At 40.6% G+C, this 15,493-nt stretch overlaps 1 protein-coding gene across 6 annotated transcripts in view; it reads right to left on the minus strand.

Annotated features, from left to right (window-relative positions):
• The window catches only part of TRIM33 (tripartite motif containing 33), a 70,338-nt gene that overhangs the window by 2,896 nt on the left and 51,949 nt on the right, over positions 1-15,493 (minus strand). For 2 of the 6 annotated variants that reach the window (XM_072137659.1, XM_072137654.1), the window contains exons 7-18: positions 15,261-15,407; positions 14,884-15,013; positions 13,231-13,475; positions 12,557-12,733; positions 11,139-11,342; positions 8,467-8,599; positions 7,348-7,411; positions 6,381-6,534; positions 4,389-4,741; positions 3,570-3,693; positions 3,054-3,128; positions 1,737-1,889 (exon numbers count right to left, since the gene is read on the minus strand). In XM_072137659.1, the coding sequence (XP_071993760.1) occupies positions 1,737-1,889; positions 3,054-3,128; positions 3,570-3,693; positions 4,389-4,741; positions 6,381-6,534; positions 7,348-7,411; positions 8,467-8,599; positions 11,139-11,342; positions 12,557-12,733; positions 13,231-13,475; positions 14,884-15,013; positions 15,261-15,407 (1,959 nt within the window). The remainder of the gene's footprint in view (positions 1-1,736; positions 1,890-3,053; positions 3,129-3,569; positions 3,694-4,388; positions 4,742-6,380; positions 6,535-7,347; positions 7,412-8,466; positions 8,600-11,138; positions 11,343-12,556; positions 12,734-13,230; positions 13,476-14,883; positions 15,014-15,260; positions 15,408-15,493) is intronic. The other 4 variants (XM_072137660.1, XM_072137658.1, XM_072137656.1 and 1 more) reach the window with 3 other exon arrangements.

A 15,493-nucleotide genomic window follows, 5' to 3' on the forward strand; every position in this document is an offset into this window, starting at 1 on the left:
CACCCCTCGTTTTAAAGTTTATTTTAGAATGAAGGAGGCAATGAATAACAAATATAGGAAGATTACTACAGTCACGGTGCTTGGATCCAAGAATAAGTGTCCCTGGTTTATCAGGATGGGTTTTGATGGTAGATTTCCTAAGTGATTTGCTTTAGGAACAATCAGATTTCATACCTAAAGCCAAAAATCAGGTAAATGTATAAAAATGAGAAAAACAGCTCATTTGGTGATGTATCTGTGCACAGAGGTGGGAAAATGAAGAGCTCCAGCTGGTATAGAGGAAAAGGACAATGTGCCGATAGATAGGAAGGGTGAAATAAATGGGACAACATAATGGAGATGAACATGAAGAGATAAGTGCTATATTATACTCAGACTTTATGTCTGTGCTGGAGCTTCTTCATTGACTACGCTGCACTAGAAGAGCCAAGAGAGAGGTGGAGCAAGAACTCACTACACATAGCCTACTGTGAAAGTCTGTATGGAAATTGCAGTCTCCGAATGTAAACACTCACTGCAGGATATACGCATTGTACGGGAAACATAACATATATTTATCAGGAATTGGCTAAACATGTGCTACCACCAGGATCAACGACTGTAAACCAAGCACACTGAAATGCTGGTGTGCATCCCCCTCTAGCAGGATCTGCTGTTTTAGTGTTTCAAAAAAAAAAAAAAAAAAAAAAAAGGCTTTAAACATTATCCAAATGAGCCTTCAGGCTCATTTTCTCTTAGAAACACGGGCATAAGGAGCTTGAAGAGTAGATCCTACCAGAGGGGACACACACAACTATGTCAGTGTGCTTGGTGTACAATCCTTCATGCTGCTAGCAGATTTCCTTTAACGAAAAAAAGCAAAGCAAGATTTAAAAAAAAAAAAATAATAATAATAATTTAAATATCTGCTGTAGCAAAGCAAAAGTAAAGAATGTCCTCTGACTTATGCCCTTTTATGTCCTTTGTTATCTTATACTTTATGGTAATGGTAAAAAGACAATTCATTCATCTTTGCGAGTCTGCCTAGTTCTATCACCCTGTATCCAGAGACACAAAGGAAAGCAATGTACTGTTTTTTGCATTTAAAGTTGAAGTAGGCAGCAATAAGAACACATGCATAAAGCCAATGAAAAATGTTCATCAGTCACAAAATATAAGAAAAGCACAAAAAGTCATGCGTGGATTATTTATGGACTGCACAAACTGCAAAAAAAAAAAAAATCACCAATTGCAAACAAAAATGATCACAATGGGTTCAGGGGAAGACCTCTAGGTCTATGGTCTTCTAATATCAATATACATTGCTAAACACGGGAAATATATAAAAGGATGACTTTATATAAAAGAGAGAAGGTGGTGGACCTCCACTGAAAATTGCAAGTACAGTGGCCAGATATGAGCATAGTATAACAGACCACAAAGATTGACTTGGCTGTGCCATGGATGAAATGCCAGGTTCTAGAATGGTTTTCTACTTGCAATTAAAGTCCCTACTTGCAATTAAAGACCCATAATGAAAGTGAGCAAAAAGAAATTTTCATATTTAAAAAAAAACCCAAGGTTTACAACCATTTAAATAAAGACACTGTAAAAACGTTGAACTGAACCGGAAAAAAGGTCAATTGTAAGAAAAGAAGGGAAAAAATATAATAGTAATGTCTGTTAAGGTAACATGCAACATGCGTTGTACTTTGTAAAGAAATTATTTAATAGGTAGAAAAGAAAAAACAACATACTTCATTGAACCTTTCACAGTTCTTAAATATTAGCCTGACATCTGCAACAAAGTTCTCAGGTGTCTGGTAGTGTTGCGAGTGTTTTTTCTGCAGCTTCTTCTTCACCGTTGATAAATCCATAGGCTTTTTGATTATTTTATAGTAATTTGGTATCTGCAAAGAAAAAAATAAAAATAAATATTTTATCATGTGTTAAGAAGTGTTTTAATTCCTTTCCACTACAGTCCTTTCCTGTTTTTGGATTTTGTAAGGGGACATGTACTGCTTAGCTAGAAGAGATTCCCAAATGCAGTGGAAATGGCAAACATGCAGTAGGAAAGCAGAAAAATACATTATGCCGCTTTTTGTTTAATTTATGTGTGTGTTCAAGGGAAAGCAGGGGCAATTATAATTTTTAGCTAGAGATTTAGATTGTAATGCAGACTATAGTAGATACTAAGTGGTAATACTGAGAATTCCAGCCATTTACCCTTTGACTGCCTCATTTTACTGTTGAGACTAATCCTACTAAACAGTTCCTGACATATGGATCGCCTCAAGATCTTTTATAACTGTACATGCCACAGTATTGAGTTCTGATAATTATGATAATCAGTCTGGGGGCCTGTCAGCTACATCACCGGAGCACCTTGTGTTAGGATTTATTCACTCCCAGAGTTACTCTACAAGTCCCATCTGATCCCTGATATCACCTGCTCTTTGCACTGTGGACGGCTGGACTTTTAAACAGGGGAGTGAATAAATTATAAGTAGAGGTTCTCTGGTGACGTAGCCGGAGCACCCCAGTCTGATTAGCATAGGTTTTTATAACTCTATTGCAGAAATCGCAGCCGATAGGAGTTATAATAAAAGAAGCATAACTGGTTAGTAGGAAACGTCTATTAGTAAAACTGATGGTAGAGGTCCTTTAACTCACTTCTGTTATTAAAGGGGTGTTCCCATTTCAGCATTTAAATGCTATTGGTTGTATGAAGAAAAGTTATATAATTTTGCAATACACCTTCTGTATCAATCCCTAGTGCCAACAATGTATTAACTGCTACAGTGTTGGCATTGCAATTCGGCCCGCAGACAGGAACAGTAAATACAGTGCCAGCACTGAATTGGGACTGGCAGACAGGGTGTCCTTGCATTATATTTCAATATAATGCAAGGAATTCTCTTCTGCACACGGTGTGTAGGACTTTTTTTAATTAAAAATGTGGGTCTCTGCTTTTAGTGCTTAACACCAAGCACAGTAGTGTAAAGTTAGCTGAGGCACCCATCACAAAGCTCAACAACCAGTTGGCCAATAATACAAGGAGGCATTGTACTTACCGAAGCAGGAACAGGTTCTTGAAACTCGATGCTCAGTTCATGGCAGTAGAGATACAGAAGTAGTCGTTCACATTTCTGAGGAAAGGAGTAAAAATACACAATTTTTTCATATGACTCTGACAAGGCTAATAACTACTCTAGATATTTTACCTAGCCTAAGAATAACACACTGGTGTAAGGTTTGTCTGCAACAATGACCAGAGTTCAGAAAAAAAAAATTCTTAGAATTACCGTCTGCAAAAGTTAGCTAGGAAAATGGTGCAACATCTACACAAAGCCTTCTATTGACAATTGGCACTTGGGAGCCTTAGTTCTTATGATCTCTGGGGATCCTTTGGGTTGAAACCTTAATAATCAGATCCTTATCCTACATAATGTGGATGGAGGGTTTTTTTCCTGCTGGAAAACCCTTAAGGACTAATAGACTAATGGAGCAGACAGCCGCGCATGACAGTTCTGCTCTGTTTATCTCTATGGAGCTGATTTAACAAACAGACAACATAAAGCAAAACGTACCATTTGGTCCACAGGATTCAAGCCTTGCACGGTCTTCCCTTTCTTGCTGTGTTGAGAATTATCACAATCATATTCTAGTTCCGGTTTGTTCAGATCTCTACAGAACGTGCAGATCCATTCACCACTAGGGATAAAATGCATTAACAGTCACTACCATTTGCAAGAAATTCCAACAAACAGGATGTAGCACAGACATAGAACGACAGCCAGAGGTACAACGGAAAAAAAAAAATTTACAAAAACTAAATTAGTCAACTAGAAAAGAGTATTTGATTCCCAACTCTGTGTCTACCCTTAGAGAAATAATACTGTATGAACTGGACTCGTTCTCAGTATAATGTGTAGTTGTCCAGTAGGGGCCCTTCCCATAGACAATGATCTATTGCCACTAGGCTAAAAACTTTAGGTTCTTTGTTACAATTTTGAAAGCCCAGTAACCTTTTCTATGCTAACGGGTGCACCAGTAGAGACAAAAACCAGCAGCCCACAGGTAGCCATACTGACAGGCTAAGCCCTGGACTCCACAAGCCCTGCACCATGGCAAACGCCAACACCAAGCAAACCCATGCTTTTAAACATTGAGTACGCTAGGAGACACAGCTACCTTGAGATATAAGGAAATCATTTGTTTGTTCATGTGGAAACTCATGCTTAGCGATAAAATAAAGCTCTGCACCAAAAATCTTTATAATGCTAACAACTGCCAAGCTTTTAACATGTTCAAGGTTAGTTTTCCTCCTATAGAGAATTATTTAGTACAAACTAAAAGCCAGCAAGTGACCTTCTAAACATTAAAATCAAGATAAAAATTTACATTACCTTGGAAAACTTAGCAGGGTAGGTACATGACAAGTTAGGTGAAAAACCTTTGGGCACTTTTCACAACATAAGAGGTCTCCTCCATTTTGGCACACAGCACACCAGTCTTCATTGGGATCATCATCTTTATTTCCCCCATCACCTCCTCCTCCTCGTGGTGACCGATGCATAGAGCTACGCACAGGGGATTTTCCATTTACAAGAGTACCATGGGAAGACTGTTCACAACTTCTGTTAGTGCTGTTTGGCTCGGTCTTTACATGGTTTTCTAAATTGGCCAAGGCTTCTAGGTCACTTTCAAGGTGGAGTGTGGTGGTGAGTGGCGGTGTCAGGCTGCTTTCCGGACTGCTAAGCTAGTAAAAGTATCAGAAATTAACAAAAATTACTTACAATAATAATCAATGCACATAAGAAAAATTATAATTGTCTTCTAGAACTTAAGAGGTATCAAACACCAGTCATCTTAGTGAATAAGTCACTGTGCTCTGGTGAGAGTGACTTCCGCTTCCCAGGCCAGTGATGTCTCATTCATTGGGATGGCATGGGTGTAGGTCAGTTCACAGAGTGCAGGGGACTGAGCTGTTACAATAAGCACAACTGCTGTACAATATATAGTGCTGTGCCAGACAAGAAGTGAAGGGACTGCAACCATCATGTAAATCCTGTCATATTGTTATGGGGCCTGTACTGGAATATGCCTTAAAGATATTGGGGGAGATACACACACACACTTATGAACAAAGTTTGCCAACTGCCAATTATATGGTCTTGAGCATCAAGACGCAGTAATTATTGAAAAAAAAAACTACTCAACTGATTAATAATGTATGTTAGGTTACACAAGTTAGGCCAAAATGTAGAAGAATGTGAAAAATTATGTACACCCTACTTAGGGCATGACAGTAATTAGCAGCCAGTTGTAGTCGATCAAAAGTTCTGATTAATGGATCAGCAGGAGGTGTGACCACCTCTATAAAAGCAGAACATTTAGTAGCTTTCTACAGTATGTTTCTATGCAATGACAAGAAGGAAAGATTTCCACAATTACTTTTGAGAAGCAATTGCTGCTGCTCATCTATTTGGAAGCAGCTATTTCAAAATTGTTTTTACATTGAAAAAGATTATTCACAAGTGAAAAATATTCTAGATCGATAAAATAATTCCCAGGAGAAGATATCAGAATAAATTTTTTTTTGCAATTTTTATGAGATACATCTAAGGGCGCAGTCACATGTAACACTTTGATTCCATTTAAAATCGGAATCAAAGTTCCTGGGGGGGGGGGGGGGGGTCGTTGCCATGGCCCAATCACATGTGTTTCTATGGAAATGCATGCAATCGGTAACCAGTTCCATAGAAACACATATGCAATCAAGCCATTGCAAGCCCTGTACTCTTTGATTCCGCTTCTAAATGGAATCAAAGCAGCACACGTGACCGCACCCAAAGACTCTTCGGGCCTCTGTATATATTAAAGTAAATCTGCCATCAAAATCAACTTTCTAAATCATTAGAATAAGTTGATTTTTAGAAAGGAGGCTATGGATAACAAATATAAAAAGATTACCAGAGTCATGGTGCCTGGATCTATGAGTAATGTCCCTGGTTTATCATACTTGATTTTGATGGTAGATTTGCTTTATATGTTTAAATTGACAACTGTATACAGTTAAGTAGAAGACCGAAAAAGTGAAAGTCAGGACCTGAAAGTAACATTTCCTGCTATTGGTGACCAAGATGGCTCTACACGCTATTCAATCATGGAAAGTACTTTGACACACATCGCTTTTCCATTTAGGTTTTCATTTGGTGAAAAATAGTACAACCAAGAATCACCCAAAATTGTATTCACTTAGCAAAACAAAATCTTGTCATTAGAAGATCTTAAAACTATGTACTGATAAGATAAGCTGTAATACTAAGAGGTTATACATTGTGTTTTATGACAGTATTTACAAGATGGACAATGTTGCAAAGAGTGTCCCTATTTACCATGCATGCACTCCGCCTGCCATCCTCAGATTTCTCTTGCTTGACGGCTCCAGAATAACTACACACATCCTCTTCTGTACCAGGTTCCTGTTTAACCTTCACCGGATCAGATTTAAAAGCATTTCTATCAACAGCTCGACCACTTGAACCACAACTGTGTAATTGAAAAGAAATGTAAAAATTAAAATGTTTAAAAGTTAAAAATTGATTCTCTTTCTGTCTACAAAATAATGGGGGAGACTCTGTAGAGAATCTGCCAGACTACTAGAGTAATTTGCACCAGAAATTTTTATTTCACATTTATTGAAGGTTTTAGACCATTTTTAGGCAGTTTTCCAACATGGCATTAAGGGATGTTTTCTGAGTAAAAAAACAGGACAAGACCTAGCAGAAAATAGCCTATGGCCAGAAAAATAAATATTGTGGAGCCAAGGATTGCTGTCCAATAGGCAGGATGAAGGTCAGGATCCCAAAAGCTCACCAGTCACAGCATCTGGCTATGCCCCTCTCAGAAAATTAAATATCATGGCGCAGCAAATTAGACCAACTAATGGGAGGTACAAAGTAGGACTATTCAGGCTTATACTGCACCAGTTTTATCAACCAGCATCAGACAGGGATTAATCTGACACAACAGAGAACGGTCTACTTCTACTCTGCATATTAAAACTCATTAATCTAAGGTGTTAGACAGCCACAGTTTTGTATTCTTCATGAAACAATAATTCTTAAATCTCCTATCAATTCTTTTAGAATCACTCTGATTTGACAGCATCAGACAAATATAGGCAATATCAGGCTGCAGTTACCTCCCTCCTACTGGTAACAACCACATTACAAGTACATACATTTCTATAACAGAATTTTAAAACAGAGTTCTTTCAAAATATATTTAGACCTTAGGACTAACAGACTGGTAGAAAAGCAAAAGGTTCTTTCTATAATGTATGACAGGCCAGTTACTCACCTTCCTCTGCTACCTGTGCTTGATGTACTGGGAGGTCTTACAGGTGTATGAGAGTTGGATAAGCCTGAAACAAAAGGGGGATTTATATTTCCTACTAATATAGCCACTACATGCACCACCTCACAAACCATTTTGTCCATCATACTTTGTTCCTTTTACACAACAGAAGTTAGACAAGATTATTCATAAGGAGAATTTTGTTGAGTTTGTTAACGTCTACAGGACAGCCTGTTCTGATGAGCGCCATTTACTATTGGGCAGCTATGGGATGTGCAGTCCCCATTGCACTGATCACCAAGGGTTGTGGATAAGGGATAACGGTTATTATTGACAAAATTCCACAAAGGCTCAGTTAAAACCTGCATTTGGCAGATTCAGTTTCCCTTTGAGTTATAAAAACAGCAAGAAAAATGTGCTGCAGACCTTCTTTTTTCCTGCTATTATAACAAAGTAACTTTCCATACATGGAAGTCAATGTGGAATGGAAGGTAAATGGTAAAGACTTTGTTCCCTTCCCATTTCTGCTCCACTATGATTTAAATGGAAACCCCCGATTTAAGTGTGAACTCAGCCCAAGAATAACCATCAGAATTATATTTTTATCTTTTCCATGTATTTTACACAAACATAATTCATAGAAGCTTTTTCTGGAGATAACAGTAAACTTTGTTATTTACTTTGTTAAAGAACCCCCCCCCCCAACTACCTTTCCTGTATCTAAGCAATCCTTAGGTCAACTTTCTGTTCTGTATTCCACTGACAGATAAAGGAACCTGGTAATGTTCCTCATGACTTATTTCTTTATAGACAATCTCAGACACCTGAATCAGCAATGTAGGTATGCTCTAGGCATGGAAAGACTTAATTAGCCTCTGCCGGATGTGGATAAAGTTCTCAAGGCTTTCGGGTACACTACTCACTACAGAAGAAGAGTGAGCCGAAACAAGACATAGAAAAGCTGCTGTACTTTATTAAGTATATTACAAAATTTAATATCACCCGTTCTATTCATTTAAGAAAAAATACAACTGATTAAAAAATTAAGTTATTATTTAACGGTATTCAAAATATTGAATACTCATGGCCAAAACAAAATTAAAAGCCACTAACATCACTTACCGGTTGAGCCTGGTGACATGGCAGATGGCCCTGGGGATGGATTCATAGTGCTTGTTGGCTGTGGAAGTTGATGACCCATTGAAATGTACCTACTTAATATGTTGTCTAAATTGCTAGATCCAGCATCTTCCAACTGCAAGAAAAGAAAGCACAAAAGCAAGTTATGTTACACTACCAGTACAAGCTTACATGTCTAATACATATTGATGATAATTCCTCTGTAATATAGGAGAATGCTGATTAACATTTGGAGAATAAGAGCAGAGTCACTTCTGCAAGCAAAATAGCATGGGGGGGACATTTTTTCTTCAAGGACTAAGTAATTGCAAATTCTTGCAGGCATGGAGGGGGGACTGAAGGGGGGTGCCACAGAGTGGGCTGGCACAGGACATCCTTGACTCGCGCCTGTGCACTAAAAACCTGCAAACACTCACTGACCTTTTTAAAATCAGCAAAGCATCAGCTAAAGGAACCCGACTCCAGCTAAAAAAGACATTCCTGCGAAAGGTGTGCTGTTAAAGGAAATCTACCATCGCGTGCGTCCCCAGCAGCAAGAGAGCGCCCGTTCCACCACCGGCTATGTGCCGGCAGCCTGGGAGCTCTGCGTGCACAGTAACTTTGATTAGTCTGTCGTTGTTCGGACACATCTTCAGCAGCATGGAGGCTTGCCGCTCCCATTTGTCTGTCAGCGACGCGCTGGCAGCTGGTGAGCAGTGGATTGGAGGTGGGGCAGAGAGGGAAAATATACATCGGGAATTAGGTCATAAAGTACCGTATTATACTCTTTTGCGCTGAAAAAGCCCCACTCTGCTTAGTCTCGAGTGTATAAAAAAAAAATAAATAAACGTAATACTTCCCCATCTGGCACCGGCATATGAACGTCAATGCAATCTGCCAGAGCACAACCTATAACGCGGCAGTGTCCCTGCCTGCTGATGTCACAGTTTGTGCACTGGCAGATTCAATAGAGGTGCATTTGCCGAACAGCCAGAACCCGAAGACTTTCTGCAGGGAGAAGAGTATGCTGGGGGTCAACGGAGGGCAAGTACTATGCTTATTTTTTGGTGGGCGCGCTGCTCGGGGCATAGTATCAGTGGCAGTGGGCGCGCTGCTCGGGGCATAGTATCAGTGGCGGTGGGCGCGCTGCTCGGGGCATAGTATCAGTGGCGGTGGGCGCGCTGCTCGGGGCATAGTATCAGTGGCGGTGGGCGCGCTGCTCGGGGCATAGCATCAGTGGCGGTGGGCGCGCTGCTCGGGGCATAGCATCAGTGGCGGTGGGCGCGCTGCTCGGGGCATAGCATCAGTGGCGGTGGGCGCGCTGCTCGGGGCATAGCATCAGTGGCGGTGGGCGCGCTGCTCGGGGCATAGTATCAGTGGCGGTGGGCGCGCTGCTCGGGGCATAGTATCAGTGGCGGTGGGCGCGCTGCTCGGGGCACAGTATCAGTGGCGGTGGGCGCGCTGCTCGGGGCATAGTATCAGTGGCGGTGGGCGCGCTGCTCGGGGCATAGTATCAGTGGCGGTGGGCGCGCTGCTCGGGGCATAGTATCAGTGGCGGTGGGCGCGCTGCTCGGGGCATAGTATCAGTGGCGGTGGGCGCGCTGCTCGGGGCATAGTATCAGTGGCGGTGGGCGCGCTGCTCGGGGCATAGTATCAGTGGCAGTGGGCGCGCTGCTCGGGGCATAGTATCAGTGGCAGTGGGCGCGCTGCTCGGGGCATAGTATCAGTGGCAGTGGGCGCGCTGTTCGGGGCATATTATTCGTGGTGGGCACGCTGCTCGGGGCATATTATTCGTGGTGGGCGCGCTGCTCGGGGCATATTATTCGTGGTGGGCGCGCTGCTGGACATTTTAAAAATCCGAAGGGAGACTAATAGAGAGAAGTGGCTGCATTTCTTACCCTAGGCTTATACTCAAGGCTATATGTTTTCCCAATTATGTGTGGTAAAATTATGGAGCCTGCTGTTGCACTGTATCCCCACTGCCCTCCCAGCACTTCTTCCTCCACGCCAGCAGGGGAAGTTTCAGCATGCGATGGGAGGGGAAGTGCTCAGTGTACCAGCTTGTGAAGTTGCAGCATGGAGGGTCTGTTGATTTTAAGAGGAAGGGGGCCATGGATAACAAATATAAGAATATATTATTCTTTCCAGGATCTATCAGTTAGTGTTCCTGGTTTATCATGCTGGATTTTGTTGGTAGATGGCTGGCAAAGATTACAACAGTTAACCTGTATGCAAACCCCACAACAACACGCTGCTGGGCATGGACGCTGCCATTTTGTTGTCATTAGGGCCACCAATCCATTTCTTTAACAGCCAGGAGCCTCTCAGAGGCTCTCAGTGCCTCCTCTTAGGCACATCCTATTACAGCCCGCTGGAAAAAAAAAAGCACTAAATACACAATAGGGTGGCTAAAAACAGAGAAAAATCTCACTTTGATTACAATTGCGTACCTTACCCAGAATATGGAAAAACAAAAACCATGAAAAAATACACAACCAAACATGCAGAATTTTCCATAGTTTCTAACAGCATTGTAGGCATAATTAAGAAAGTTTTATTTTATTTATTTGGCTCTGAACTGTACACAGCATCCAAAAGATTTACAGAAGTAAGCAATTCCAGCAGCGAAAAGAAAAACTGTGAAAGCATGAATAATTCAAGTAGGGTGTACTGACCTGAATAGGTGGGATGTCAGGCAGAGATGGAAGGTTTTCTGGATTTGTTACAGATGGAATTAATTCTATCGATGTAACAGAGGGGCTGGTTGGACCTCTGTTTGCATTTGCCATGGTTGCTGTTGTGGGGCTAGTAGGATTGATTGCATTGTTATGGATTGAGACGACTGGAAATGGACCAGCATGCCCAGGATTAGAGTGCTGCTGGAAGCAAAGAAGCATATACGTATATAGGTCAGTTTCTAGGCTGCCAACACTGTAGAAAGTACTAGACTCCGTGTTTAAGTCTACTTCCCAGGAGAAAATCTCATTTACTAACATTTATTGCAGGCAATAATAAACAACAATAATAATTAATCAATAATACTGTGCTGTAAAGAGGAACTTCATAGAATGAATTTTATATTAGTTAAATAGGTTGTCAAGTTGACATATGGGAAATGCATTTTGACAAATCATTGCTGAAATTATTGCATTGCTGAAAGGTTAAAGTGTAACTTTAAGATTTCAACAAAAATGGATAAATTAATAGTGCAGACAATGGTAGCATTTGTAATATACTCCATTAAGCTCCAGTGTCATTTTTCCTCTACCTTTTGTTCCATATAGGGGCCAGATAGAGTGTCTAAGTCATCACAGAGAAGCTGATTACTTAAAGGAAACCTACCACGTCCGATGGTGGTTATAATCTGCAAATGACGTGTACCAGCTCAGGGTGAGCTGGTGCCAGCGCTTATTTTCATTAGGTTTTTAAACGGATGTAAAGCTTTTAAACGCTTTAGTAATCTTTTTATACAAGTAGCTTCATCGCACCTGGTCCGCGCTCAGCACACCATGCGCGTGACCACTTCCGGCGCCTGAATAGGAAGTGGTCGCGCGCATAGTGCGCCGAACGTGGACCACTGTGCGGTGAAGTTACTTGTATATAAAGATTACTAAAGCGTTTAAACGCTTTACACCGGTTTAAAAACAACGAAAATAAGCACCCGCACCAGTTCACCCTGAGCTGGTGCACGGCATTTGCAGCTTATCGGAAGTGGTAGGTTTCCTTTAATAAAGTATATTTTTCATAGCAGTTCACAGGACATTACTTCTGATGATCTATGGTAAGTATAGGTCATCAATACCAGTCTGGGAAACAGCTGATCTCTGTGCATGTCAGGAGTTAGACCCGTAAGTCTACTGGATCTATAAAGACTGTAGATTTCTAAGTTTTGATTCTGCTTGTTCTAACTAGACCTCCAGCAATCCACAGTGCAGACAAAACATCCCTCAGCACTATAATAATTAGATGACTATGCTGTGGAATATTGCAGCATAAATTTAGTTGATATGGATAGGAGAGGAATTCTTTGTACATGATTTATGTTTAGTAATAAATACGAAGAATAAAGGATTGTTTTACAATATGAAATTACCTGTCTTTGGAGATGAGGTTGCATCATGGAGTACTGAGGCCCATTGTGACGAGGTACACCTGGCATCCGGTTGGCATTCTGTGCAGCGTTCTGTACCATTCTCATCTGATGTGCTTGGAAGGGTACGCAGTTCATATTATTTCTCTGCATGGTTTGCATGCTGATTAACCTTGGAGGCTGCAAAGAGATTTATTTTTAGTTAGAACTTTCCCTCCAAAGTCAATGACCTTCCCACAAGTAATACTAAAAAAATAAAACCTTCAGGTGATTCTTCTATAGGTTTCGCTTCATGGTTAGTCAGTAAAGCAGGAAATGCTCCAAACACTGGGAGAGGCGGGTCGTGATTATAGCCAGTGAACGGATGAGCAGAGATTTGGGATTGGAGAAATTAAGGTCTATAACCGAATTATAATTGGGAGTGATTTATTCAGGTTAACAATGTCCCATTGAGTTACAAGTGAACAGTTCTACTAGAAAACACGGTCTGCATCTCTACTAGGGTATGGTATGTATTTGCTTCCATTTAAGAAGAGAGGCCTACATTTAACCTAACCTATTCCTTAGTACATTATACGATCAGTAATGAACTCGCCCCACCACACAAATGTGTTTGTATTTCTAGACAGAATGTAACAGAATCTCTGGAAGAAACCCTCCCCCTCCATTGTACTTGCCTGTTGATGCATTACTTGTGGGCCAGATGGCCTTTGATGTGGGCCAGGTGGTTGGACCATTCGCATTTGCTGAAGCTGCTGGTGTTTCTGAGCGTACGCCTGCTGCTGCATATGCTGTAGTCGGAGTTGTGCTAGGTTTATTTGTGCAGGGGGTTTATTTACATGGTTTGTTCCCTGGGGACCTTGCCCCACAACCACATTGGGGGCATACCCAGAAGGTGCCTTATTTTCAACAATAAGATTACCTAGAGGCAAAAAAAATTTCAATAGATATCATTCATCTAAATGGCCATTTTGACATTTAAACATTTCAACACATATTTCTATAATCATGGGCCAAGGAAAGTCACCTTTTAAACTCCACATATACTGCAGTAGCTATAACATTCTGGGCTACTGGTAAAGTTAGGTCATGGCATGACTCTTGAGGACTTCTCCACCATGACTAACGGTGTCAGGTTCTCTATATACAGAGGAGTAACATTTGGAAGTCAGGGAAATTAAGGGTTTATCCACTTTCAGCAAATAATTGATATTGTTTGTGTAATGAAAAGTTATACAATTTTCCAATATACTTTCTGTATCAATTCGTTACAGTTTTCTAGATCTCTGCTTGCTGTCATTCAATAGTAAGCTCCTACGTTTACCTCCAGTGGATAGACAGCAAGCACAGATCTAGAAAATGGTGAGGAATTGATACAGAAAGTATATTTGAAAATTAAATACCGTACGTACTCGGGCATAAGCCGACCCGAGTATAAGCCAAGGTACCCAATTTTAACACACAAAAAAATGTGAAAAGCTATTGATTTGACTATAAGCTGAGGGTGAGAAATGCATTGGCCATAGCCCCCCCCCCCCTATACAGCCTGCCCTGGCCCCCAAGTATACAGCATGCCATGCCATTCTAGACCATAATCTACCTTATTTATTAGCTTGGCCAGTTCTGGTCATTTGCATAAAGAAACATTGAGATTCCTCCTTTTTTGTAAGCTCTTCTTGATCGCTTATAAAATGTAGTTTTTTTTCAACACTCCTTAAATGGGAAGCAGTACTTTGCTTCCATGCAAACGTTAGATTAAAAAAAATTAAAAAAAACTTAAATTGATAGCCTGGCCCCATAAAGAGACTGATTCAGGAAAGTAATTCAGAACATAAAATATAAAGGCCCAAAGAAGTCCACAAACATAAGATGACAGTAAAAATGACACCAATACAAACCATGAAGCAACAAGAATAATTTACTTACAATACATTTTACTGTTTAAGTAATTTTCCATTTCATTAATTAATTTAAAAGTGATCTGTAAACTCTACAATTCTCATTCTGACCCCACAACAGGTTGACATGTTCATCTCATCATAATCACAGCAAGAATTACAATGCAATTTAATACATCCATCAGCAAGCTCTATCAATGGTGTGATCTTAAGCAAATTAGTAACAGCCACACCTCTTATCTACACTGGGCATGGCCACAACACTCTCTCATTGTCATCTCCAGATACTTGTTTGCTATGCTCATGTGGCTGCTGTAGGGCATATATGTGACCCTCACAGAGGATGGTTGCCCACAACATTGTATACAGCAAAAGGTCATTTATAACAAACTCTAAACACAAGGAAACTAGACAACCAGGATAGAAGCTCACCTAGAGTCTTACCTAAATTTACTACATTTTTTGCCCAGAATGTTGGGTCACAATGGAACCTTACTGCTCCATTCGCTGCTGGTACAGGGTCACACCGAGCTTTTAAAATGTGACGTAACTGAAAAGTGATCTGAAAGAAATTGATTTATAAGAATTAAAAACTGAAAAAAGAATTTTAAATAAAGTAAAGCATATTACGCAACATGTATTTAACTATGTGTGCCTTGTTATTCAGCTCCTTTTGTGATTATACTCCATGTGGAATTAAAATATTGTATCCCATTTAAATACATCTCACTGTGCAATATTACAGTCTTCTACAGGATACTCAGTTTCTCACCAACATCAATGTACAGTATTAGCACAGCATGACTTACCAGGCGTTTGCTGTACAACAATGCTGTGCTGCTGCCACTTGCGATTGCCCAGTTTGTGAAGTTCATGACGTGCTTCACCTGCCTGGAGAGGCCAGTTATATCATTTTGCTGCTGTACAAGCTTCACTTGGCGTTCTTTTGTGACACTCTAATAGATGCGAAACAATTTGCTGCACATTAGAAGCCATTCAAAGGATAACTGTAGGATCAATACATGTCTGTAGCCCATAAAGC

Source organism: Engystomops pustulosus, chromosome 2, assembly GCF_040894005.1.
Source record: "Engystomops pustulosus chromosome 2, aEngPut4.maternal, whole genome shotgun sequence".
In the NCBI taxonomy this organism is placed as follows: Eukaryota; Metazoa; Chordata; class Amphibia; order Anura; family Leptodactylidae; genus Engystomops; species Engystomops pustulosus.